This window comes from Rhinolophus sinicus, linkage group LG03 (assembly GCF_036562045.2).
Source record: "Rhinolophus sinicus isolate RSC01 linkage group LG03, ASM3656204v1, whole genome shotgun sequence".
Lineage (NCBI taxonomy): Eukaryota > Metazoa > Chordata > Mammalia > Chiroptera > Rhinolophidae > Rhinolophus > Rhinolophus sinicus.
The window spans coordinates 50,656,532-50,683,723 of record NC_133753.1 but is presented as its reverse complement, the minus strand read 5'-3'; the positions used below and the strand labels follow the sequence as shown (position 1 = coordinate 50,683,723).

Here is a 27,192-nt window from a genome sequence, read left to right as displayed (position 1 = left end):
TCATCCTAATTGTGAATTAAAAATAATAGATTTCAAACTGATGAATTTCTGTTGCATTCAATTTTGCTTTTGATGCTGATTATTTAAGGGTCTTAAAAACACTTATTTGATGATAGTCACTTAATTCATCCATTAATTCATGACGGTTGTACCTGGGAAATATGTTGTGGGTAAATGTGTGGTTTTGTTTTATTTTGTTTTTCAAATAAATACAGACTTTACTCAGTTGTTCAATAATGTCATCTCTACTAATAAGGTAACAACTGATTGGTTCTCACAGAGGAAACTGCACTGCAAACAAGATGGGGAAGAAGGGACTGAGGAAGACACAGAGGAAAAATGTACTATCTGTTTGTCTATTTTAGAGGAAGGTGAAGATGTGAGGTAACTAGATATTAATTATGTAAAATCTATTGGCAAAACTGTACAAGAGATTTTATTTAAAAGTAGACTAGAAATGGAATAGATTACTCCTGGCATACTCCGTTACCAATCTCTGACATAGAATTACCTTTTTATAGTGAGTGAAAGAACAAAAAGTTTCTGTATTACCAACAGAGGGATAAGGATGGGAAATATATTGCCTATTTTAGGGCCACACCAAGAGTTAGCCAGGGAAGTTTTGCGGTCAAAATTGTCTTATATAGATCTTGCAGAAAGAAGAATTTGAGAGGCTTTTGAGGCCAAGACAGTTATATTAATGTGTTCTCCAAAGCTTAAAGTAGGTGGATCCAGATTGGCTCCATATAGTTTGTCTTCCAGCATCTTTTATAAATTAATGTTGTCCTAAAATTTCCTATCAACTTAATAGGACTACTCTCTTCTTGCAACTTTGATTTAGAAAATGTTACATTAATGCAATATTAATTTTAGGCATTTTCTTATTATAATCTCTTAAATAATTGTTTTGTTTCTGTTTTTTCCTAATGTAACATAATCCCATATGAAACATGTCCTGTAACATAACAGAACCGTGTGGTAATTTTTTTGCCCTAATTTATAAGGATAGCTTCATCATATTTCTTCTGTTGTCTGAGCGAGAAAAAAATGTATAAACAATTGTCTATGGTACCATATATAAGGTTTCTTGAACACTATATTTCCAGTGAGGTTTTATAAATATGGAAGATAATTTTTTTTACATTATTGACAATACTGTTCAAGAAGTAATTGAAACACCTCTTTTTAGCTATTATTTTTACAAAATATTAGGAAGTCTGAAATGTATGACAACTCTTTAACAGTGGATGGAATTTGAAATGGACATTTAAAGCAATTACTTCTATTTCACTGTTAGATTTAATGTTACCCTGGATTGCCTAGAAGCTTTCTTTATTTCTCAATTTCTAATTAATAATGTAATGTACTAAAGTCAACATCTCCTTTAACCTACTTGTAAAAAGTAGCATAGTATTAAGTAGATACTTAATACTTTCATTCCATGAAAACAATAACAATATTATTAACCTTTAATCAATCATGTACTTCAATTTAATGTATAAAGATCCTCTAAATGGACAATAATATTACATATTAAGACTTAATTAACATAACATGTCTGCTATCTATTTACAATGAGTTTCATGTTTTTGAGAATTAAATGATATATTTTTTAAAGCACTTTACTAATGTAATGATTTGATATTAAAAAATTATTTGCAATAGTATATAACAGGGAACATACTTCCAACTCCAGTACATTGGCAGCTCATGTATAGAAACAAAACTAGACTTAATTACCAGTGTAATGTTGTTCTTAAAATTCTTGCAATTTTATATAGTTTGGTTCCATAGCTGTGACAGTTAATTGTCTTGGTCATTTATACATTGCATTGTGCAGTGTCGATATAATATAGGTGTAATGCTTATTAGAGAGGTGTGTGTTTTGTTTTTTGGTTTTGGTTTTTTTTTACAGAAGAGAAAGATGTCTAGTAACTTTAAAGCACTATTATAACATGTATCATGCTTAAACATAAATTCTATATGCAGTTGTCATAAAATTAATTTTGCTTTTTGTTTTGCCTCTAATAGACGCCTTCCTTGTATGCACCTTTTCCATCAAGTGTGTGTTGACCAGTGGCTGATTACCAATAAGAAGTGCCCCATATGCAGAGTGGACATTGAGGCCCAGCTGCCAAGTGAAAGTTGACACGATGTTTCAGAACTCTTGCCCTCCCTCATTCCCATCCTCCCGGTACTGCAGTCAACCAAAGATGGCATGACTTACCTGCGCAGATTTGGAAGCCTTGAACTTAGAGTGCTGGCTCTGCTATATGGTACAACTAATGCTAGACCTACAGTTTATGTATACAGTTGATTTTGATGTATTTATAAAAGCTTTTTTTTTTCTAGATTTGACATTTTTCCTGTATCATTTTACTGTATTTTTGCATGGTTCCTTGTATTGCATTTCTTTGCACATATTATGGGCTTGTGACCCTAAACTTGCAGGCAAGATTAGCTGCTTTAGTAAGTAGGATTTTGTGGTCTTTTGTTTTTTACATAGTACCAGGTCTTAAAAATTATGAATTTTTTTTATCCATTACTAACCTTTAATTTAATCAATCATGTACTTTAGTTTGATGTATAAAGATCCTCTAGAAAATGATAATATTGTGTATTAAGACATTCCTTAATTAGGACAAAAATGGCTGCTGTATATTTACAATATGGAGTTCTGAGTTAAACACCATCAATACTGGGAACAGAATACAAACCATATTCAATCAGATGCAGGTGGTATTCACATCACCAGTGATCAATAGAATTTCCTTGGTGTATCTTTTTCCTTTCAGCACAATACAGATAGAGTTGATATTGATACCATACATTTAGACTGCTGTTCTGATTGTATTTACCTTATTCCTACATCGTTTAGAACTTTATTGCCCTGATTTAATTTTTGCTGCTGTGAAACAGCTCCGATGAACACTAAATATTAATTTCAATTAGCTGGATTGTACATACTTGCAGATTTAACAAAATTTTGGGGAAATTGAAGAAGACATGTAGAATTTTGTTCAGTCTTCTAGGCACGTATAGTAAAGATATCTGCTTTACATTGATTTTGTAAACACATTCAGTCAGGATTTAGAATTGCAGTCATTGGCAGGTATCGATGCATTCAAACTAAAGGTCCCAGGATCACTTTTAAGGGATTTTTATTAGTTTAAAGATAAATAAAGTTAGCTGAATCTACATGTCTCTTGTTTTATTTCTCTTTAAACTTGAAAACAGTAAATCTGCAGATACTGTGAGGCACAAATTATACTGTCAACCTACTGTTGCTCTGGTTTTAGATTCCCACTTCATACCAAGAGTCGATCACTGATTTAAATTTTTTAATTGCTATAGTTAAGATTTACTGCATAATATAGAATATAAAGTTAAGTTAACATACTAACATTTTCTCCTTTGGAGAAAGTTTTAATCCACTTCAGGATGCATATTATCAAGATACTTTCATATGCAGGATAGCCAAATTTTATTTGTTTAAATATGCTTAATATGTCCCAGATTGAAAAGGCATCAGTCAGTAACATCACTGTCTGTATGTGGAAGACATGTTCCCATGGATCATATGTGAAGATGTCAGTAAGCTTGCATTAAGCCACCTGCTTTGTAAGTGGATTGATTGATTAATAAATAACTTATATTTCTATTGTCTTTTGTGTTTCATAATTAGTTTTTATAAAACAATTTACATTAAACAGCTTGGAATTCCAAAATAGTGGTCTCACTGAAGTTTGACATTTGCATAATTTGGTGTTTGTATTCATTCAGTTATGGCTACTTGCCCTTTTTTTTTTTTTTGTATTAGTAAATGTTACAGTGTAGTAGTATTAGTAAGTATCAAACATGCTTCAAAGTAGTGTGTGGAGAGATGGAGGATGGACTGTGGTTCAGAAATTTGGATATAACATAACCTTTTCAAAAAGAACACTTGATTAAGTTGCAGTTGTAGAAGGGTAGAGGGCAGGATGGGGGCAAGAGAGTGAGAGTGTGATCCATGTCTGCCATCTTACTGGGGAAAAGAGCACATAGCCTGTCTACCGGTAGCCTGTGAGGGACATAGGACTTTGCCACTGGAAAACCCAGGGCCTGTGCAGGGGATTGAAGAAGTATAAGATGGGGAGAATTCTATGTGATGGAGTCCTCTGGATGTTCCCTAAACACAAGAAGTACAGATAGATTTCTTTACTTTTAAGATTACATGAGACTTAGATGCACAACTACCTGTTGACCTGTTTAATAATTGCTACTGACTTTTTTTTTTTTAATTAGATAAAGCATTATTACTTAAATTTATTTAATGCTAGTATTTGTGGCACAAACTTGGATTGTTAATGCAGGAGCTTAGTAAGCTACTGTAGTTACAAGAAAATGTGATTAGTAATGAACCAAGTAAAGAAGACAATTTTCAAATATTTAAAATTTTTGTGCTTTGTTTTAGTGTTTTACAGATCCTGCTGCATCTTACGTCAAAATTGCAGTGATAGCTGTCCAAATACTTTAAAACTAAAATTCTTTTGTCAGCAAATCCTTATTTTTATTGTTGTTACTATGCAACTGATAAACTGATATTTGAAACATTTTTGTTACTCTGGTGACTTTATTTTAGCTGCTAGCACACTTCATCATTTGAACCATAGCAATTTGACACACAGAAAACTAGCTCTTTTAAAAATGGTATTTGTAACACTAAAATTAAAATATAAACTCTGAGAAAACAAAACAAAACTCTGTTGACATTTCATTACTAGTTTTTCATAAATGCAAATAGTACAGTTCTATAGATAATGCATCCTGATTTCTAACTTACCTTCCAAAACTTGTGGAGATACAGTAAATTTTCTTGCTTATTCAAGACTTCATGTGTCATGATATTGGCTATATCAAGGTTGAAATATCCTTCAGTTATAGATTTCAATCATTTTCTTAAATTAAGAATTGTATCTAAAACAACTATTTCTTGCAAAGGAAAATAGATGTTACCAATTTTGTGGTTGTGCCTGCTGGGGACAGTCTCCTCTCTCCTGTGTATTCTGTAGAAATTCATAGGCCACACAATTTTTTGAGGTTAAGAAAAAATACAGGCTTGGGTGTCAAACAGACTTGGGCTTTGAAATTGTGTAGCTTTGGACAACTGTCGTTTTCTGAGCCTCATCATTCTCATTTATAAAGCAAAACCAGGTTGTTATTAGAATTAAATGATGAGAGATGAGTGTGAAGAGCATATAGTACATACTTAATATAAATTCACCTGAAGCTCACTCCATCTCACCCCACCACCCCAATATCCTTGCCTTTGATAACAAATGGTAGCATAGCAAGGTGCTAAACTATACAGTGTTTGCTGCTCTTTCTCTTATAATCCAAGAAACTAATTCCTAGGTAGGAAGAAATGATTCTCTTCAGCCCTTCTCTGATGGGTTGGAATTTTTCTTCTATGAGAGGCATGGGAGATTTCCAGCACATGTGCTTTCTTCCCCTGCCTTGTAGTCACAACAGGAACATAGCTGCCCATCAGTACCACCCAATGCTGTGTTTTAGGCAGCTACTGCCAGTGGGGCAGAATTGGCACAGGATATGAAACCATTTGTGTTCTCTGACCTAAAAGAAAATTTTATGAAGAAATGAACTGGAATTTCTCATTCTCTCCTAGTTTTTCTCTTCACTAAATTGTGTGATGCAGGGACCTGGTGCCCATTAAGGGTTAATTAAGCACACACTGCTGAGCTTCCTGGGTTGCTATATTAACTTCATCTAGGCTTAATCCTAGGCTGATAGGTGTGGGTTTCCAGAAGAAGTTTTGATAAGCCCAAATTGCATGTCTCATTTTTTAATTATAGTTTATATACAATAGTATATGAATTTCAGATGTACAACATACTTATTCAGCATTTACATACCTTATGATGTGTCACTGCAATAAATTTGGTAATCATCTGTCACCAGAAGCAGTTATTACGATACTCTTGACTATATTCCCTATGCTGTACATTACATCCCCGTGACATTTATAACTGGAAGTTTGTACCTCTTATTCCCCTTCACCTATTCCCCATCCCCCTCCTCTCTGACAACCATCAGTTTGTTCTTTATGTCTATGAGTCTATTTTTTTTTTTCTTTTTAGATTCCATATGTAGGTGAAACAAACCATACAGTATTTGTCCATCTCTGTCTGACTTATTTCACTTAGCATGATACCCACCAGGTCTGTCCATGTTGTCACAAATGGCAAAATTTCATTCTTTTTTATGACTGATGAATATTCTGTGTGTGTGTGTGTGTGTGTGTGTATCACATCTTCATCCAGTCATCTATTGATGGATACTTAGGTTGCTTCCCTATCTTAGCTATTGTGAGTGATACAATGAATATAGGGGTGCATATATCTTTTTGAATTAGTATTTTTTTTCTTTGGATAGATACCTGGAAGTGGGATTGCTGAGTCATGGTAGTTCTATTTTTAGTGTTTTGAGGAAACTCCATACTGTTTATGGCTGTACCAGTAGTGCACCAGGGTTCCCTTTCCTCCACATCCTCTCCAACACTTGTTACCTGTTGTCTTTTGTATAATAGCTAATTTGACAGGTGTGAGGTTTGCATGTCTCTTTTAATCCTTTATCATCACTACAGAGAACGATTAATTACACTAAATACTAATTTTTATTGTGGGCTCTGCTGAACCTTCAGTACAAACTGCTGAATCAATTTGCTGTAGGTGTAAATATTCAATGTGTGTGTGGGAGAAAAACTTTGGAAAGTATAAAATTCTACAGATTGCTATTGATACATTGTGCTCTAGGAAGGATTTGGCTTCTGACATTGCATGCCTGTGTGGTAACAATTCAAGACACTCAGATTTCCAATCTGGCAGTTCAAGGAGGACCCAAAGGCCTGCCCTACCCCCTCACATAGCTGGAAATTCTTCCATAATATGGGATGCTCTAAACCTATTTTCTAGGGATTCTATTCTTTAGATTCTCAAGCGCCTTTGTAAGAAAAGTGTTTGACTGACAGTCACCATGTGGGAGAGAAGTTGGGTGAAAAGGGGAAGGGATTCAGAAGTACAAATTGGCAGTTACAAAATAGTCACAGGTGTAAAGTACGGCATAGAGAATATAGTCAATGTAATAACTGGTGTTGGGGGGGACGAGCCTTACTGGGGGATCACTTCACACGGTGTGTACATGTCTAATCACTGTGCTGTACACCTGAAACTAATATAATATTGAATGTCAACTGTAATTGAACAAAATGTTTTAAGTTTTTAAATGTTAGATGAGGGAATTAGAAGAGCTGTGGGAAGTCTCCCATCCGCTGCACCCCAACCTGCCCTGAAAAAGGAATGAATGTGTGAGTGAAGTTGAACTGCTGTTTTGTTCAGAGAAGTTGTTATGATGTACTTAAAACTTCCTTGTTAGCCATACACTCCCCAAAGTTTTGTGTTTATTATCTGTTGCTGTGAAATGGTTATCTATTGCTTCGTAGCCCTGAATCTTTGTGGCTTAAACATCAAACATCTTATTTTCTGTGGGTGCATCAGGAATTTGGGAGCAGTTTAGCTTGGTGCTTCTGGCTCCAGGTCTCATGAGGTTACAATCATGATGACAGTGGGGGCTGCAGTCATCAGTTATCTGCAGCCTTTCCTGGGTCTGGTCTGGATGAGCTGTTTCCAAGATGGCTCACTCACGTGGCTGATAGGCCTTGGTTCCTATGGGCTACTTTCCTGTTATGTGGGCCTCTCCAGAGGGCTGCCCAAATGTCTTCACGGCAGGGTTGCTGCTTCCCCAGAGCAAATGATCCCAGAGAGCGAGGAGGAAACCACAGTGCCATTTTACATCTAGTTTCAAAATTGACACTCTCTTCCGCTACATTCTGTTCATTAGAAATGAGAGTCACTAAACTACAGCGTATACTCAAGACACGTTGATTAGATTTCACCATTTGAAGGAGAGTATAGCAAGAATTTGTGTACATACAGTCATGGGTTGCTTAATAGGAATGTGTTCTGAGAAATGCATCATTAGTTGATTTTGTCATTGTGCGAACATCAAATAGAGTGCCCTTACACACACCTAGGTGGTACAGCCTGCTACACACCTAGGCTGTATGGTACAGCCTATTGCTCCTTAGCCACAAACCTGTACAGCATGTTACTGTACTGAATGCTGTAGACAATTGTAACAATGGTATTTGTGTATCTACACATAGAAAATGTACAGTAAAAATAGAGCACAAGAGATAAAAAATGGTCCACCTGTAAAGGGCACTTACATGAATGGAGCCTGCAGGACTGGAAGCTGCTCTGGGTGCGTCAGTGAGTGGGGAGTGAGCCTGAAGGCCTAGGACGTGACCGTCCATTACTGGAGACTTTCTAAACACGGTACACTTAAGCTACACTAAATGTCTATGAAAACATTTTTCAATGACAAATTAACATTAGCTTACTATAACTTTTTTACTTTATCAACTTCGTAATTTTTTAAAACTTTTTGAGTCTTGTAGTAACACTTAGCTTAAAACACACACATTATACAGTTGTACAAAAATATTTTCTTTACACCCTTATAACCTTTTTTCTGTTTAAAAAATTTTTTTTTTTTTTACTTGTAAAACTTTTTTATTAAAAACCGAGACAAACACACGTTAGCCTAGGCCTAAACAGTCAGGAGCATCAATAGCACTGTCTTCCATCTCCACATCTTGTCCCCCTGGAAGGTTCTCAGGAGCAGTGACATACACAGAGCTGTCATCTCCTATGATAACAGTACCTTCTTCTGGAACACCTCCTAAAGGACCTGCCTCCGATTCTTCTGAGGAGGTGTCACTCTTTTCAGAAACACGTCCTCTTCATTAATGAAAACTTTTCAGTGTTGGGGTCCATGTTTTCAAACTTTTTAAGGAGATTGTTGAGGTCTGCAAAAGCTGCTAAACCCTTCACTGAATTTTCTTGGGGTTCTTTTTTGTTCTGCAGTTTCCTTTTCTCTTGCCTCTTCTTCACCTGTGCGTTCCTGTTCCAGTTCCAACAACTCCTCATTTGTCAATTCCTGAGGAACCACCTCTAGGAGCTCCTCAGTGTCGTCCTCATCCACACCCAGGTTCACGTTGTTTGCATCTCATCCGTAGCCTTGATTTTTTGCAACTTTTTTGTGCTATGACATTATGATGGCTAACACATCACTAGACAATAAAAATTTTTCAGCTCCATTGTAATCTTATGGGACCACAGCTGTATATGCAGTCTCTCGTTGACCAAAACATCGTTATGCAACACATGACTATTTTAAAAACACAATTAGTAACTCTCTTATCCCCTATGTGAAGACCCAATCTCCAGGGCCGGCCCAGTGGCTCAGGCGGTTGGAGTTCCGTGCTCCTAACTCCGAAGGCTGCCGGTTCGATTCCCACATGGGCCAGTGGGCTCTCAACCACAAGGTTTCTGGTTCAACTCCTCAAGTCCCACAAGGGATGGTGGGTTCTGCCCCCTGCAACTAAGATTGAGAAGGGCATCTTGAGCTGAGCTGCCGCTGAACTCCCAGATGGCTCAGTTGGTTGGAGTGTGTCCTCTCAACCATAAGATTGCTGGTTCGACTCCCGCAAGGGATGGTGGGCTGCGCCCCCTGCAACTAGCAACAGCAACAGCAACTGGACCTGGAGCTGAGCTGCACCCTCCACAACTAAGACTGAAAGGACAACAACTTGACTTGGAAAAAAATTCCTGGAAGTACACACTGTTCCCCAATCCTCCTTCCCCAATAAAAAAAGCTTAAAAAAAAAAAAAAAAAAAAAGATCCAATCTCCAGATATCTGGACTTCGGTCACCAAAAATTCTATTAAACTGGCTTCAGTGCTCCCCAGGGCTCTCAGTTACATTTGATCCATGGTTCGATACCAAATAAACTGTGCAACCAGCTTGTGATTCAGAAGGAGTCCTCATAGCAAAGACCGCAAGAATACCCCAAACTGGGAGATTCAGATGTCCGAAAAGAACAGTTCCCATTTGGCATTCCAGGACCTAAACATCCTATATGTAGGCACCTTGTGGGGTTAGAAGATACTAAGCAAGAGCTACCTTGAAGCCCAATAGCTCCTGCCAAACCAACCTCTTACCTTGTCTTCCATCATGCCGGTCCAGTCCTGGTGGTCTGTGTTTTTGCTTGGGGCGCTTCTGCCTGCAACCCATATTCACTGAAGTTCACATACGCACCTTTTTGAAGCAGTACCTGAAAATAAATAGATCGTGTAGAATTTTACCATACTGTAAAGTGCCATTGGCCTTCGAGAAATTTATCCTTGGTTAATTTTCTATTTGAGTTCCTTCAATGACTGTTTCAAACTTTTCCCACTCTTTCTGCCACATGTAAATAGACTGGACAATGGCAAACATAATGGAAAGAGTACACAGGCTTTGGAATCAGACCCGAGTACAAATCCTAGCTCTAAAACGCTTAAGTGCTATTATTGCAGCCAAGACATTTAATTGCTCTGAGCCTTAGTTTCTTCAAATTGAGATAATATGTGACAGATGTTAACTAGACTTATTGTGGTGATCATTTCACAATATATACAAACATCAAATCATTATGTTGTACACCTAAAACTAATATAATGTTATATGTCAATTATACCTCAATTTAAAAATGACAAAAAACTAGGATACTACCTGTTTTATAAGGATTGTTATGAGGTTTCAACAAGAAACTTTATGTGAATTAGTATACAGGAAGAGTGATCAATGTTGTCTAAGGCAGGAAGGGACAGGAAGTAAAAAACAGGACTACAATGCATTAAATGAGGTTGCATCAAAAAGTTTATTTGTAAGTTTCTAGGTTAGTTGCAGTGAGGGATACAAAAGAAATATTACTTCAATTTTAATGAAAATATATGTCTAATGTGAATTAAATTATTTATTTTGACCATGTCAAGTCAGTTAATAAGGGCACTTTACCATTCATAGCATTTCTGTTTACAAAGCCCTGTGCGTCGGTGAGGATTGTTACTTTTATAGTTGTGGTTTTTGATAATACCACATTATAACAATAAAGCAATAAAGCAAAAATATAATTTTACTCACAACCCCAGTGCACTAAACATTTACTTTTCCTTCCCCAGACTATCTTTCCTTCTTTTCTTAAGATTTGTATTGGGAATGTTGGGGAACAGTGTGTTTTTCCAGGACTCATCAGCCCCAAGTCAAGTCATTGTCCTTCAATCTAGTTCTAGAGGGCGCAGCTCACTGGCCCAGGTGGGAATTGAACCAGCAACCTTGTTAAGAGCACGTGATCTAACCAAATGAGCCATCTGGCGGCCTCCCAAGACTTGTCCTTATAGGAGGATAGATACACTAACATCTTCCCATGCTGCATAGTAGCTGCAATTATTCCTGTTTTATAGAAGAGGAAACAAGTTTAGAAATGCCAGATGCATGGGCAAGGGCAAGGGCAAGGGAAGGAATTTAACCCAGATCACTTAACTTCATTTAAGCTCATTGATAACCCCAGCAATAAAGAGGTAAACCATATTTTAAAGAGTAGAACAGGAGTGACAGGAAAGCTTGCTCAGATCTTAGACGGAACCTGTTATCAGGAGTCATTCCACTACCTTTACTAGGGGCATTGGACCTTTCCTTTCCTTAGCTTTTTCCTCTCCCCTTTCCTGTTCCTCTCACTTTTTCCTTCCTCTTTTCCTGTCTTGATCTGATCCTCCTTCCCTTCGGCCCAAGGCTGGATCACACCTTCTTTTTAATTTTAAAGTATTCTGTATGTCATAGGATCATCTATTCGTGGACAATTTATTGAGCACCGACCATAACACAAACCAAGGTGTCGGGAATACTATAGAGAGCTCACAAGAATCACAGATAATGCAAATCGCATTTTGTTTGTTTCGTTTGCCTCTCTCGGGAATCTTAACTTTTGAGTAAACGTCACACTTCTTACCCCTTACCCGTTTGCATCTCAACCACCTACAGTGCAGCCTTGAGCCACCAGAGGCGCCTGTGCAAGTACTAAGGCCAACCCAACCTAAACTCCAATTCGCAATTTCCGGAAGAGGAATAAAGGTCAGAAATGGCATTTCCAGGGTGTTCCCTAGAACCAACTTCTGTCCACCCAGCACAAACGTAGAGAAACTTCCATAGGCGAAGCCTTGTCAAAATTCAGAGGTGGCCTACGTTTGCTGTCCCAATGAAACATTTCGTTTTTGTTTATCTTGGAAGCCGAGATGTTTTTTTTAAAAAAAGGCAGCAGGCCGGGGGTGTGGCGGTGTGTGTGTGGGGGGCGTAGTTGTTATGACAACCAAATGGGTCTGTAGAGCTCAGTCAATCAGCATACGGGAATGCCTCCTGCTTAACCAATGGGAAGAGCACGCCCTACGTAGGGCCGCCCAATGGGAGCGCGAGCGGCGCGGTATTTGAATCCTGGAGCCAGGCGACAACACGAAGAGCTCCAGAACTGCGGGCTCGGAGTGTAGAACTAACGGCGCCGCGGAAGCTTGTGCCTACCCTCTCCGGTCCGCGTCCAACCCTGGGCCGGGCTGGCACTATTGCCTGCCGCGTCCCTCATGGCGCTGCTCCGACGCCCGACGGTGAGTGGGCTCCGCGACAAGCGCCAGGGGCTTCGGCCGCGTAGGTCCCTCGGCTGTCTCTCGCTTCTCTCTGTAGAGCTCTTTCGTCCCAACCGACGCCGCTTCCCCATTCTGCCAGCTGCCCGCTTCCCCCGCGGACCGGGCCCTGCGGCCTGTCCTCTCTGGCCAGCCTCCCCGGCCTAGGCTCCTCACTCCGGATCCTTGCCCCGGCTGGTCTCTGCCCTGGGAATGGGGGAAGTTCACGAAAGCGCCTCGGACGTGGTACCTGTTAAGCCAGCCTCCGGAGCACTGCGCCTAGTACTCAGCGAGCGATCCTGAGTGCTCTTTGTTGTTAGAGATCTAACTACAGGGTTCTTGGGATTTCCTTCCTCTGTTTTCCTTGAAGTGTTAATGGGGTTTTGGTTATTTTTTTTCCCCTGTGGGCTTGAATTGTACGTGGATCTACTTTTCCTTTGCTGAAAAATAGGGAAGGTCGTGACACACCAGGAGTTCCATCCTCCTGGCTATAAGGCTAGTTAAAAGCTGCCAATTTTCTTTTCCAAATGGGTTTAAACTTAGTCACATTACCAGGCTTCCACCCATAGCATTCAACTTTCAAACATTTTTAAAAGTTGGCAATTACTGCTGGAAAAATTGAACAGTATGACTTTTGTGAATCCTAATAAGTTGAATACATTCAGTTTTTAATTTCTACCCGTTTGTGGATCAAAGTAGAACTGGTGAATAATTTTTGTCTAATCTGTCCTATATGGTTCTTTCATAGTCAAATTCCATCTATCCAGGCAGGCTTGAGTTTTCCCCTGTTCGGTCTGTCCTGGTAGGTCCATTCAAACCCTCTGTTGGGAAATTCTTTAGGAATAGGACTCCCAATTTCTGGGGAATGGGACGTGTTTTTTCTTGTGACATGTTTATCACATCTGATAAAATTGACTTTTTTGTATGAATTGCTTTAGCTAGTAAGTTTTGTCTCAGCACATGCTGTCTAAAGCAGGTTAGGGTCAACTAACAACTTATTTCATACAATTCCAACTTTCTCGGGATTTGAAAGTAAAACTATTTTACCCATGAAAACTATTTTTTTTCTAAGTTTCCTTAGTATAAGAGAGTCTATGCTATGGCAACTGCATTTTTTAAAAGCTTTAGCTAAAAGATCATGTCTATAGGAGCACTTTTTTCTAGAATGGCATAAGAATCAAATCTAGTTTAGGTTTTAAACATCTGGTGTTTAAACAGCCAGACGTATTATAGTTTTTTAATAATTTGTCTTAATTGCACTTGTTACTAATTTCTGTAAAAGAAGGTTTTTAAATACTATAGATACCTTAAATATACAGGGATCTTTAACAAGTGACGTGGGTGCTCTATGAGAAATCACTTATCTGTAAAGCTCTTAGTGGGATTTTTTTGTTTTTATAGACTAGGTGGGATGGTGATTTGCCTAATTTAGAGTGATGTTATCAAACACTAATAGTATTTCTAGACTTCCTAAAATGTACTTATTCCCTTCCTTAATTAGATCTCAGCATATTCACCTTTCCTAAAGCAATTCTGAATTTGAGTATCTGATATTAGGGAAGTATTTTAAATTGTCCCAACTTTTCTTTAATTTTTCAATTTTTAATTTTTTAGGTGTCCAGCGATTTGGATAATATTGACACAGGAGTTAATTCTAAAGCGAATAGTCATGTGACACTCCGGCGGGCAGTTTTAGAAGAAATTGGAAATCGAGTTACAACCAGACCCACACAAGTAGCTAAGGTAAGGTGACAACCATTAGGAACATACGTGTGCACAATGGGGAAAATACGGAATGTCTTGCCCTATTCACATTTCTTTTTCTTTGTAGAAAGCTCAGAACATCAAAGTACCAGTTCAGCCCACCAAAACAACAAATGTCAACAAACAACTGAAACCTACTGCTTCTGTGAAACCAGTCCAGGTGAAAATGTTGACTCCAAAGGTACGAAGGTCAAAATTTACAAACCGGCTTAATGAAGCAGCCTGTTTTTGGCCAGACTGCACGTGCCTTTATCAATGCAACTTTTGAAGAACATTCAGAGCTAGAGCTCTACTTTGAAACAACACTGTAGAAATGAATATCTATAACTTTTTAGTGACGGTATCGTAATTTAATATTATGAACTTGAATAACAAAATTAATTACTTTAATACCCAGATAAATTTAGTCATCTCAGAGTGAAATTTGGTAGGTTTTATTAAAATAATCCACCATAAGAATGAACTTGCCCATGAAAGCTGTGGAAGCTCAAGGTTCTGAAACCCATACTCATGTAGGACCAAGGTAATGCCAACATTCTGGGGTGATAAATTGTGGTTTCTGTGACTGGTTAGCTCTCTTGGAGTTAGAAAGCTAAGAGACCCATTGGCCTGTTCCCCTTCCATCATGTTCCAGTTCATGCATGCTCTCATTCATAGATTACATACATTCATATAGTTACTATGAAATGAGCACTGTTGTAGGTACTGAGAATACAATAACTACTTCACTCTTTCCAGCTCAAAAATGTGTGTGTATGTGTGTTTATGCGGGAGGTGCCAAAAAAAATGTATACAAGGGGACACTGGTCAACGTTGCTCAAGCAGTAGTTCACCGTAATCAGAAGTGTCTGGAGGCTGATGGCAACCACTTTGAGCACCTCTTGTAACTGCAGAAGTCAAACGTGACTTGTATTCATCTTTTGTTATCGGTATATATTATTACAATTTTAATACAATTTCCCTTTCTTAAAATGTGTATACATTTTTTGGCACCGTGTGTGTGTGTGTGTGTGTGTGTGTGTATGTGTGTGTATTGCATATTTGAAAATTTTCAAAACAAAACATGAGTTATATTTGAGAAATATATATATTGAGCACTTACGATATACATCCAGTTGTGTTAAGGCTGAAAAGGAGACATTTTGCCTTCAGGAAGCTTATCTAGAAGGTGCATAAGTACCTGAAAATTAAATTAGTAATCCTAGGGAATGATGCTAGATGCTTCCAAGCAATGTGTGACTGAATGTTAAATGACTGGGGTAGACATTAATGCCATCCTTTGGAAAGGACATCTAAAGGAACACTAGTAGTCAAGGAAACTTCATGGAATAAGTGACATTTGTAAGGATAGCTATGGAGAAACTGATAGGAAAAATTACCTTTTATGGAACAAAGCAATAACAAGAATCAAAGCATGAAAGTGGAAATAGGCCTGTAATCATGTTATTTGGGTAAGGAGTCCACAAGTCTAAACTGGGTCAGAAGGTTTGAGGAAGCAGAAGATTAAGTTGGAGAGAAGATTGCAATTGGATTTGAAGGTCTTGGAATTTGGATTTTATTCCATTAGACAATGAGGCACCTGTGAAAAGATGTGAGAAGTGAGGAAAGCAGTGTAGGGTGGCCATGGAAAGGCCATAAATTAGGAAGTATTGCAATTGTCCAAGCAAGAGCTGATGAGGGTCATGAACTAGCCTATGCGGGTGCTAAGAGACAACATCAGACATGTTAGGATGTACCAGAACTCCTTTCAGGGACACCATCCTGTATATAGAAGGAATTCTTTGCATAAGTTACTTGCAATGGAGGAGTGAGATCCTTAACCACTGAGTAAGAAACCATTTATGGAATAAATGAAAAATGGGAAAGTCAGAAAAGGGAGGTAGCTTTGGGGAAGGTGTCTTGTTTGGCTGTGGATGTGTTGAGGTAACAGATTCATCCACTGGGAAATACAGTTGGAAATGGTCCAGCAGCATCTGAAGGAGTGGGACAGACTTGCGAGCCTTGTACTTAGAAGTGATGTTGGCAAGCACGTTGCTGCTCATTGGACAGGAGAAAAAAGCTTCAAATCAAGGACTAAAGCTCAGAACAAATACTCACGATCAACTTTTCTTTAATAATGGGCCTTTCCTGGTGGGTTTCTAGCGACCTCCTAAAATGCCAAACCCAAAGCAGCTTTTCACCATTATGAAGTATTTTATATGGGTGACTGAATGTGGTTCCTCCCACATTTCAGGAGGGCCATTTAGCATTATATTTCAAATGGTCATTCTCCAAACCCAGTAAGTCTGTTTTTCAAATTTATCCTAAGAAAGTGGTCAGAGGGACAGTCGAGAACTTGTAAATAATGCAGTAATGAAAACCTCTTACATAACAAAGAAATATTCTATAGGAAATCAGTTAAATCCATTTAATGAAATCTGTGCAACCATAAGTATCATGTTTTCATAGAGTATTTAAAGATGTCAAAATGAACATTACATTAGGAAACAACCAGATTATAACAATATAATGCAGTGAAACCCCAAATTTGCTTTTAAAAGTGTGCACTTATATACAAGGTGTTGATGGTAGTTATTTTTGAGTATTACGTTGAGCTTAAGATTCGTTTTCATTTTCTTCCTTAAAATTTTCAGACTTTTCACATATTACTGTTTGAATCAAAGCAGGAAAAAGCAAAAACAAAAACAAAAACCCAAAAAAACCAAAGAACCAAAAATATGAAGAAAACGAAGGAGAAGTTTCCTTCTGCGACCTCCACAACTCTCCTCTTTCTGAGATCCCGTTACCCGCATGTCCTTGGCTGACTCCGTTTTCTCTAGCTTCCTGACAAAACTGAGTCCATTGTGTTTCAGATAAAGAATTATGAACCTGTAGCTCAGTCCATATAAAAATCACTCCTGTGATTGAAATGTGCTTCTAGTTTTAGAAGACATAAGGGATTAATGAACAATAATTATTTCCAATTCAAATACACTTTCCTCTGAGAAACAGGACAGAGGAGACCATGAAGTCCACAATTTAGGGGAAGCGCCACCTCCCGGCAGATGCGCCCCTCAGCTTACCTGTCTCTGGCTTTTACTCTGCCCTATCTGCAGAGCCATTGCTGCTCCTTTACAGCCTGTCCCTGGAGGTGTGGAAATGCCAGTCAAGTACAGGATGTGTAGCAGCAGGGAGCCCTGGGAAGCTGATGATATGAGCCATGTGTTTATGAAAGCAGATGTTCCCAGACCTCTAATCTAATTCATCCTATCCCCTCTGCAAAACTGGAGGGCCGATTGCTTTTTTGTAGGAGATGAAGCAACCGAATCACAACGGAACCTGGCTGAGGCCTTGAAAGGGTTCCCGCCATTCACAGGTAATTGCAGGCATTTATTATCCTGCAATTTTTGGAGAAAACAATGTTTTTTGCTGACTAATGAAGCTCTGGCAAGCAGTAGTTTGAAGGGAGGAGAAAGCCTTTTACCAGCCCCTTTGTTTGCTGGGCAGTGGGCAAGCAAGTTGAATGAACTACGTCCTCTGTCCTCAGGTAGCTCCCAATCAAGTCAGGAAGGTCGGAGGAGAAGAAGCATGCATTATAATAGCTATAAGAGAGATGCAAGCTTAGGCAGTGTGCTCAGGAGTCGCAGCTAGAAGTTTGGACGCAGTTTTAGTTACACAGATTTGATTTCAACACTAAATTCAGTGACAGTCATTCAAATATAAGAATATTTTATGGCCTAACTTTCCCTAATACAAAAAGTATGTAAAAGTGGAATAAGCACAACTATTCACATTAAATAAAGAGTGACTTTCATTTTTAATTACACAAGAAACAGTCATCAAAACAAAACAATGCAGACGTATGTAGAGTACATAGATCGAAAGGTCAGTTCATTTTTACTACTCTCCCTACCCCCCAAAGTCCATTCCATTGCATGTTGCAGTCCCTAAGCTAATTACAGTAACCCATTTTGCCTTTCTCCAGTTGTGCGTGCCTGTGTGTGCACGAGTACACACTGCTACACATCATGATCTAATCAAAATCAACAGTTTTGCTGGGAGTCCTTCCTTGTTGCACTTAATGGACAATAATTTATGATGTTTGGTATCATGAGTTTAATAAATAAAGGCACTCTGTTTTACACAGCCTTGTGTAAATACCTATGTATTGGTCTGTTAATATTGATCTTTCAGCAGACCCAGCTCAGGCATTGTGGGTACTGGACCTTCAGTAGCCTTTACTTGCGCTCCACCCAGCTCCTTAACCAAACAGGAGCGTTTCAAGTTCCACAAAATCGCGCATTTTGATTGCTTCTGAGAGGACTTTTCAGTTGTCTCTGACAACCCACAGAACTCATTTGTTAATCTAATTTGAAGGTTTTTGTTCTTCAGACTGATTTTGTCATGCATTCAAAGGTGCGTGACGGTGAACTAGCTGATCCAGTTTTTCAATTTTGCATGCTGCGGGCACTGGACAGAGGGTTGCACAGTTGGTCCACAGGGCTTAGATTACTACCTGCACAAATGAGGGGGATCTTAGAAAGGATTTTAGGATGATTAAATTATGTTGGACTCCAACAGGAAGGCTTTTAAGAAATTCTAAACGAAGGGCCAGAGCACTTACCTTGTCTTATCCTGGTGGCTTTTTGGTATCGCTAAACTCAGGTGTGCTGCTGAATAGACACAGGTAAACATTTCCAGCTGCTAAGGCAGCACATGTAGCACGAGACGGTAACCTCTCCCTTAAGCCAGCTTCCTGGCACTGACTGCCTTTGGGGAGAGTGATGATGCTTATCCTTGAAAAAGGTAACCTTCAACTGCAGCTACATGTGCTTATTAAAATGCACATGTGACTCTAGTCACTCTTGCTCAGTTACTTCAGTGGATTCCTTTCAGATAAAACCTAAACTTAACCAGGTTCTTGCTCAACCTTTCCAGCTCATCTTTGCGTGCCTCCCACCATCCCAAATCAACATGCAGTCCTCAGACCGGCCCTTATCCCTTCAGCTTCTCCTGGGACTTTGTACTGGGGTACCTTTTGCCTAGGCACTTTCCTGGAGGCCTTCCCCTCCTTCCCTAGGTTTCTCCCTGGTACCCCAAGTAGCTCTTATTATTTGTTCTAGTCCCTTGAGTTTCTTAAATTCTTTAATAAAGGGCATGCCTACTTGCATCCCTCTTGTTCTCCTGGCCCTTCCTCAGGTTAAGACCTTTGATTTAAGAGGGAAGGGCCTGTTTTGAACTGCTATGTATATTTTGTTGTTATTGTTTTATCCTTTAAGATTGGAAACTATAATCATTGAGCTTTAATGTAAATCAAAATTATTTATTATATAGCTTCTCTTTCTATACCTTATTACTTTACTATATATCCTTTATAGCCTAGCAATCCTGTTAGGTTTTACTTTGAGAAGTACCTCTTAGTCTTTTAAAAAGTAATGGTTTATTTATACTTCATTACTAAACACTTGTTTTAACTTAATACATTTTTAATGTGTGTGATATTTTTTTGTTTAATAGATGATCATCCTGTCAGTATAAGAAAATAAATTACTGGGTGTATGCTTGCTCAGTCTTTGCTTCTTCCTATTTCATTCATAGGCTGGAATGTGCTTTTCTGCTTTTTAGTCACCAATTTCTCAATTTAGAATAAGTTAATTGATGAGAAGAAAACATTACACATGCAGAAGAGGCTACTGCTAAAGTGAACTGTTAGCTCTAGGAATCTCTGCACCCAGTTTTTCACTCAATAAATATTTACCAAACACCCACTGTGTGTCAGGGGTGATACAGGTGTTTGAGCCACCTTAGTGGACAAAATCCATTTAAATAAATATAAGCTTATAGAGCTCCTGGCAGAGGTGGACAGAAAATAATACCATATATAAGTAAGCTATGTTAGATTGTAGGATTTATGGGGGGGAAAACACAGTAAGAGAGATCAAACGTATGCATGGGGGGAACAGAAAGCAGGTGGTTATTTTAAATAGGAGTCAGGATAGACTTCACGGAGAAGGTAACATTTAAGTGAAACTGGAAGAAGGTGGGGGAATGACCCATGCAGATACAGGGACAAGAGCATCCTGGGAGGAGGGAGCCTATTTGCAGCGAGGGAAGCCCCTAGGTTGGATGAAGCAGACGGAGGGGAGAGAAGCAGGAGATGGGTCAGCAAGGGGAATGGGGAGGGCCAGACCATGAAGGGCCCATAGGCCATTGTGAGGACTTAGGCTTCCACTTTGATTGGAATTAGAGAGTTAAACAGGAGTATATCTGTAAAAACTTCGTCTACTGTATCCTGAATGATTCACCTCTTACTCTGAAATTTATTTTGGCTTTAATATATTTCAAAAATGCACATGATACTTTAAACCAGTTGGCTCTGCATGTATTTGTGATGAAGGCAGTAAGTAATACATGCTCTTTAATTTGTCGATGTAGGGTCCTTCTCCCACACCTGAAGATACCTCCATGAAGGAAGAGAACCTCTGCCAAGCTTTCTCTGATGCCTTACTCTGCAAAATCGAGGACATTGATAATGAAGATTGGGAGAACCCTCAGCTCTGCAGCGACTACGTTAAGGATATCTATCAGTATCTAAGGCAGCTTGAGGTGAGTGGGCCTTTGTGTTTTGGTTATATAAGCAATGTGGGGTGTACCACACAGCTGGGAAGGAAGTGATGTCAGCTTTTTAAACTTGTAATTCCACCAACAGACTCGGCAGTCCATAAATCCCCATTTCTTAGATGGAAGAGACATAAACGGCCGTATGCGTGCCATCCTGGTGGATTGGCTGGTGCAAGTCCATTCCAAGTTTCGGCTGCTGCAGGAAACTCTGTACATGTGCATCGCCATTATGGATCGGTTCTTACAGGTGAGTGTGGCTTCCGGGACTTGGTACCAGTGGCTCACAGAACATGGCTGTTACGTATTGCCCAGGTGTCGTATTTCTGAAGAGAAGACCAAAACAGCCAATTCAGGAGAAGCCGAAGAACTTCAGGTGCTGGGAAGGGAAGCAGTCCAGGTGTGTCAAGCCTCTGGTGATGCTGACCAATGGCAGGCATTTCTGTTAGGTCAGCCTGCTGAAACATGCTCGGGGAAGTACTGCATTGCCAGTCATTCACCAGAGGAAACACACCAGCAGATGGTCTGAAAGGCAGTCTGAAGCCTGTAGCCCCTTTGTATGCAGGCTTTCCAGACCTGTGTGCAGTTTCTGTAGGTCAGTATTCTTTGGTATTAAGTTTCTGCATCTGAGAACAGGAATTGGGCCAGAGAGCTTCCAGTCCCTAGCTAACTGTGGCATTGAGTCACTAGAAGCGGGAAGAGGCAGGAGTTTACAAACCGGGTTGGGGTGTGTGGGAGGAGTGTATGACTATGAAGTCTCAAGTAAAGAGGAATGTAAGAAGTTAAGCTGAGAGGCAGAAGTGCTCATCAAAATACTTATCAACTGGTGATACAAAAACACTGACCAGTTAGAAGAAATTCCAAACGTAAACCATTAGTGTGTTATCTACCAAACAGTAGACTTGAAGATAAGGATTTATTTAAAGTCAACATTTATGATACAGGTTTAGGTCAAGTATTAACAATACATTAATAATTGTGTTTATGATAATGACCCTGAGATACTACAAAATCCTAATTAACTAGATTCAGTGGTTTTCATTTTACAAGTGGTTTAATTATACAGTCATATTTTTGGTAGATTTTCAATAATGAAAGTTGGAGCAAAAAAAAGCAAAGTCCTAGTCTTTTTTTTTTTCCCCAAGGAAATTAAGGAAAACACTTATTCCCTAAACTGAGATTATCCCTGATTCTGAAACATCTTTGAAAGATTCTTCAGGCCAAATAATGAGTGTATTTTTGGTGAGGATTAGAGAAACGTTTGAGATACCCCCTTCCTCATCCCTAAGCATCTGTTACATTTCTGCTTAGACCATGTTGAGTGCCATGTTGGGTCCTCCCTAGACACTCAAGCCAGGACGGTGGCGCTGGAGCAGTGACTAGGGCTTAGTTATCAGGTACAGTTCTTACCTACTGAGCAATTGAGTGATCGTGGGCTGGTGTTTGAATCTCTTCTCAGGCCATCTGTTTGTAAGGGGGGGGAAATAGGTACTTCCTAGGAGTTTCATGAGGATTTGATGAAATGATTGTTAGAATCTTAGCACTGTACCTGGCACACATAGTTGAGTACTCGGTCACAGCCGCTGTGAGTGGTCCTGGTACCTGGTAGTAGCATTTCGGTTTCCTGGTCCCGTAAGGGGTGTGAGCGCAGGCGATGTGCATATCTCCAGGACTTGGTTCCCTTCTCTTCCCCCAGAGCCCCAGTTTTGTTAGATATGATTTTTGACATAGTCTTCTTCGATTAGGTTCAGCCAGTCTCTCGTAAGAAGCTTCAACTGGTTGGGATTACGGCTCTGCTCTTGGCTTCCAAATATGAGGAGATGTTTTCTCCAAATATTGAAGACTTCGTTTACATCACAGACAATGCGTATACCAGTTCCCAAATCCGAGAAATGGAAACTCTAATTTTGAAAGAGCTGAAATTTGAGTTGGGACGACCTTTGCCACTACATTTCTTAAGACGGGCATCAAAAGCTGGGGAGGTAAGTGCCTCTAATTCTGTAGGAGACTTTATTTTGCTGCTGCTTGTCACACCAGAAACATTGATTCAATTAAAGGAAAGCTTATGAACTTATAGGAAACATCTTTGAGATAAGTCCTCATACTTACCTCATCAGTTCTTAAGAGAGAAGACCTCACATTTTGTGTTTGTAACATAATGTCCAAAGAGCAGCTCCTGGGAAAGAAAAGTCAGTTAAATGGATTTAGGCTCTTAGGCTTTCACCCAGAATTTTGCAAGCGTAATAACTGGTTCTTACTGTCCCTGGCTGTTCTTTTGTAGGTTGATGTTGAACAGCACACTTTAGCCAAATATTTGATGGAGCTGACTCTCATTGACTACGACATGGTGCATTATCACCCTTCTAAGGTGGCAGCAGCTGCTTCCTGCCTGTCCCAGAAGGTTCTAGGCCAAGGAAAATGGGTGAGTGTTGGATTTCAGAAGAAATTAGTTAGGTTCTGTTTTAGGCCCTCTTGGATTGAAAAGGCCTCAGCATTTTCTCAACAAAAAATTGTTGAAGTCCAAAGGCCTAAAGGAAAGCTGCTTGGACCAATTCCGATGGAGATTAGAATGACACCGTGGTATACAAATGTATTCTAGAGTCATAAAGAATGAGGAAGTCCACTAAGAACTGATATGCTAAGATTTCTGGGGTATTTTGTTAAGTGAAGTAAGCAAGTCTGAAGCACATAAGACAAAACAAGGTCAAAGCCTGACTGATTTGCCAGAACAGATAAAATGAGCCACTTTTAGATTCATACAAGGAGCCAAAGATGTTAACTCCCTGGGTCCTTGTGTACGACACCAAAGAGGACACCTAAACAGAATGGGTCAGGTGACTGCAGTGTGAGGCACGGATGACCTTTTGCACACGAGCTAGTTCTAGACTCAGAAACAGTTGTCTGGTCTGTAGCTGTACCCCGAGAGCAGCAGAGCAAAAGCCTCAGAACCCAGGAGGTGATAAGAAACAGTTTCATAACAGCCTCCCAGGGGAGACAGGGAGGTGAGTAGGAGCTGGCTTGGAGGCCGCTCTTCCCGGGCCTGCCATCTCCTCACATTCCTGCAGGATCACAAGGCATGTTGCCGACAGACAGATCGCTGTGGTTCAGCCTTTGACTGCGTGGCCTGTGTGGATACGCGCAAGGTTGCCCGGGCGCCATGGCGGAGCGGTTCTCTGTACAAGTGTACACAGTTTACATTGTGTGTAAGAAAGAGGGGGAATAAGAATATATGCCTGCATGTTTATATATTTGCTAATTTTAAAAAAAAAAATACAGGGAGAATAGACCAGCAACTAATGAAAACGGATACTGGGTATTGGTTAAGGAACTGGCTTGAAAGGGCTTTTACTGATTAAATTTGACCATTACGAAGAACAGTGATAGTAATAGATTATAATGCATTTTTAAAAACCCGCATGTCCATAATGATACAAAAGAAAGAGAAGAAGGAGGGAAGGAAGGAAGAAAAGAAGGAAAGAAACGGAGGCTTTTTTTCTTTTTTAATCAGTAGAATGCTAGCTAATTAAAGTAGAAAGAACGGTAGGGTTAGACATCAACCAATTTTTAACCCTCAGTGTAATAATTGATTCAAGCCAGCATCATCAATTGATGCTTATATATCATTAGGTGAAATAATTTGGGGGAACGAGATTCACCCGGTTTCAGTGTCACCTCAGCTATGTAGTAATACTGAAGAATAACTGCACCTTTGTGATGGAGAGTCTGGTAGGCACCAGCTTACTCTGGTGAGCAAGCTTGACGTCACCTGCATTGACGTATCTTCTGGTGCAATACGAAGTATATATTATCACTCATATAAAGTTATGCCCCAAATGTTTGACATGACTTCAAATGTCAGGAAACACTTGGACAAGTCCAAAATGTGGGACCTTCTAAAAGCAACTGGCCTGGATCCTTCAAAAAAGTTAATGCCATTTAAAGCCAAGAAAATGGAAGTTGTTTACATTTTAAAAGACTAAAGACACAACAACAATTTACTAGCTGCTTTGCTGGTACCGTGGTAGTGATTAGGGCTGTAATTGAATTACTAGATGGTTAAGAATATTCTTTTATGGCTTTTACATAAGTAATGTCTGCATGTGTAAGATACGCTCTTCTAAAGAAGTGGAGGCTTTACTGTGTCCCTTCTCTTTGCATTGTGTTCCAGAACTTAAAACAGCAGTATTACACAGGATACACAGAGAATGAAATACTGGAAGTCATGCAGCACATGGCCAAAAATGTAGTGAAAGTGAATGAAAACTTAATGAAATTCATCGTAAGTACTTTTTCCTACACAGATTCGTTAAATACTCTTTCCTAAGCTGTGAAAAGCATTAGATTATGGGTTTTCTGTATGAGAGTATGTACCATGTGTGTTTGTGTTTTCATGTAAATATATTGGCATATGTGAGAGTATGTTAGCATAACTCTATATTTTTCTAGTATAGCAGGGGATGAAGCATACTGATAAACTCTGAAAGCAGAGTTTTTTTTAAAACAAGGTAGATAGGCTAACTGTGCCCAGGCCCAGAGTAGTCAGCCAGGCGACTCTGCAGTGTATTGATCCACGCTCATCCCAGTGTCCTGGGTCGGACACTCAGTAAGTAGGGAGGCTGGTCGGCATGTGGCCGGGAACACCAAGGACCACCTCACACGGCCCTGTGGAAGGTTGGGTATTCAGGTCATATTACTCAGGGCCTTTGTCCAGGGTCTTTTGGGACAGTGACTGAAACGTCCCTGAATAGCAAGTGTGGTGAGGAATGAGGGGCAGGAAGCCCACTCAGGAATCGTTCTGGGGCCATGGCTTCGGTCTCTGTGTGGCCCACCTGAGAGAAGGAGCCCGTGGAGATTGGCTGCTGTCCTGTGCTTGTGTCACACCGAATATCAGCTTACCAGGAGTCTGGTGACACAGCAAGGCATTTGTGCCAAGCGCCCTTACATCCTGATTGGCTTCCTTAGGTACGGTCTCAGCAAGACTTAGCACCTGGGAGTGCAGTGTGTTTCAGACCTGAGGGTGTTGTCTGGGCTCTGCTAAGCACTGGTCGCCACGCACTTTTAGTGTAGTTGTTGCTGCCAGTCCTGCTGAACTTGCTCTGTCCTAGCAGCACTTAGGTATGATAAACACTGCTCCCACTTCCAAGCCCTCCTTGGACCTGGACGTCACCTGTGCTACCAGCTGGGCTGGACCCATTAGTAGGCATGGAAGGAAGTTGTCAGGCACAACATAGGACCTCAGAGTGCTCGCTGGCTTCAGTGATTCGGCGTCTCAGACCACCTGGAGATTGTGGGTCTGGCCTTTCAGTACTTGTAAATGAGACTAGGAACAAGGTGTAAGGGTCGGGGGGGCCCCGATGAGTGCTTAATCACAGATGACTTCCACAGGCCATCAAGAATAAGTACGCAAGCAGCAAACTCCTGAAGATCAGCACAATTCCTCAGCTGAACTCAAAAGCCATCCAAGAGCTTGCCTCGCCTCTGATGGGACGGTCCTAGGCTGCCGGGGCCCTCGGGAAAGAGTGCTTCGTCTGTGCACTTTGGTTTGCGATTGGGAACTCGTGACTTTGTATATAATCCTCTGGTCTAGTTCACGAAATCTCTTCTCAGGCCTATTTTCTAAATGTATATTGAGGAAAAATAAAGCTAGTGATTTTTCTTTAGGTATCCTGTATATTTATCCCGTGTATTTATTTGTGCATTCTATTCTGAAGAACTCAGTAGACACTTACTTTGACTAATTTCTTTTTGAGCTATTATGAATAGCATGTAAATTATTGCCTTTATGGCTTTGGGAAAGATCTTCCTACCATTTTCTCAAATGGGAAAAAGTAGACCTTGGCTTTAGTGAATACCAACCCAGTCCCAAACTTCTTGAATATAAAAAGATTGATTCATTATGAAAATTTAAAATAGAATAACCATGACAATTACCTTTCTAGAACCTACTCAACTATTTTCTTAATTCCTATACAGGAACACCTGGCCCACTAGGGTTATTGCCACCAGAAGTAACCCTCACAATTGGCCTTTCTCAAAGGCTTGGTTGAGACCAAGACTAGCAGCCTAAGGGGCCACAGCTGGAAAAAGGAGATGGGCTTGTGCCATCTAGTTAAGCTGAGACTTAGAATGCATTTTCCTGTTGTGCTGTTTCAACTACATTATGGGTTACTTTTTTTTTTGAGTAGGCATGAGATCACATTTAACATTGTTTTCTAAGGGGG

General features: G+C 39.8%; 2 protein-coding genes across 10 annotated transcripts in view; both read left to right on the top strand.

Annotated features, from left to right (window-relative positions):
- The window catches only part of RNF111 (ring finger protein 111), a 96,861-nt gene extending 93,195 nt beyond the window's left edge, over nt 1-3,666 (top strand). For 4 of the 9 annotated variants that reach the window (XM_074327656.1, XM_019732284.2, XM_019732283.2 and 1 more), the window contains exons 13-14: nt 257-384; nt 2,032-2,353. In XM_074327656.1, coding sequence (XP_074183757.1) covers nt 257-384; nt 2,032-2,149 — 246 coding nt within the window. In that variant the 3' untranslated portion in view covers nt 2,150-2,353. Of the gene's footprint in view, nt 1-256; nt 385-2,031 lie in introns of all 9 variants that reach the window. The other 5 variants (XM_019732286.2, XM_074327658.1, XM_019732288.2 and 2 more) reach the window with 3 other exon arrangements.
- Nucleotides 3,667-12,431: 8,765 nt separating this feature from the next.
- CCNB2 (cyclin B2) lies at nt 12,432-26,635 on the top strand. The gene is made up of 9 exons (XM_019732213.2): nt 12,432-12,595; nt 14,225-14,353; nt 14,442-14,555; nt 20,789-20,959; nt 21,063-21,221; nt 22,717-22,953; nt 23,253-23,393; nt 25,140-25,250; nt 26,357-26,635. The coding sequence occupies exons 1-9, from the start codon at nt 12,572-12,574 to the stop codon at nt 26,465-26,467; spliced, it is 1,197 nt and encodes a 398-aa protein (XP_019587772.2). The 5' UTR covers nt 12,432-12,571; the 3' UTR covers nt 26,468-26,635.
- Nucleotides 26,636-27,192: the final 557 nt, after the last annotated feature.

Coding starts and splice junctions, on each gene's coding strand:
- CCNB2 (XM_019732213.2), top strand. CDS start 12,572: ATGGCGCTGCTCCGACGCCCGACG. Junction 14,354..14,441: donor GACCCACACAAGTAGCTAAG/GTAAGGTGACAA, acceptor TTTTCTTTGTAG/AAAGCTCAGAACATCAAAGT. Junction 14,556..20,788: donor TGAAAATGTTGACTCCAAAG/GTACGAAGGTCA, acceptor TTGTCGATGTAG/GGTCCTTCTCCCACACCTGA.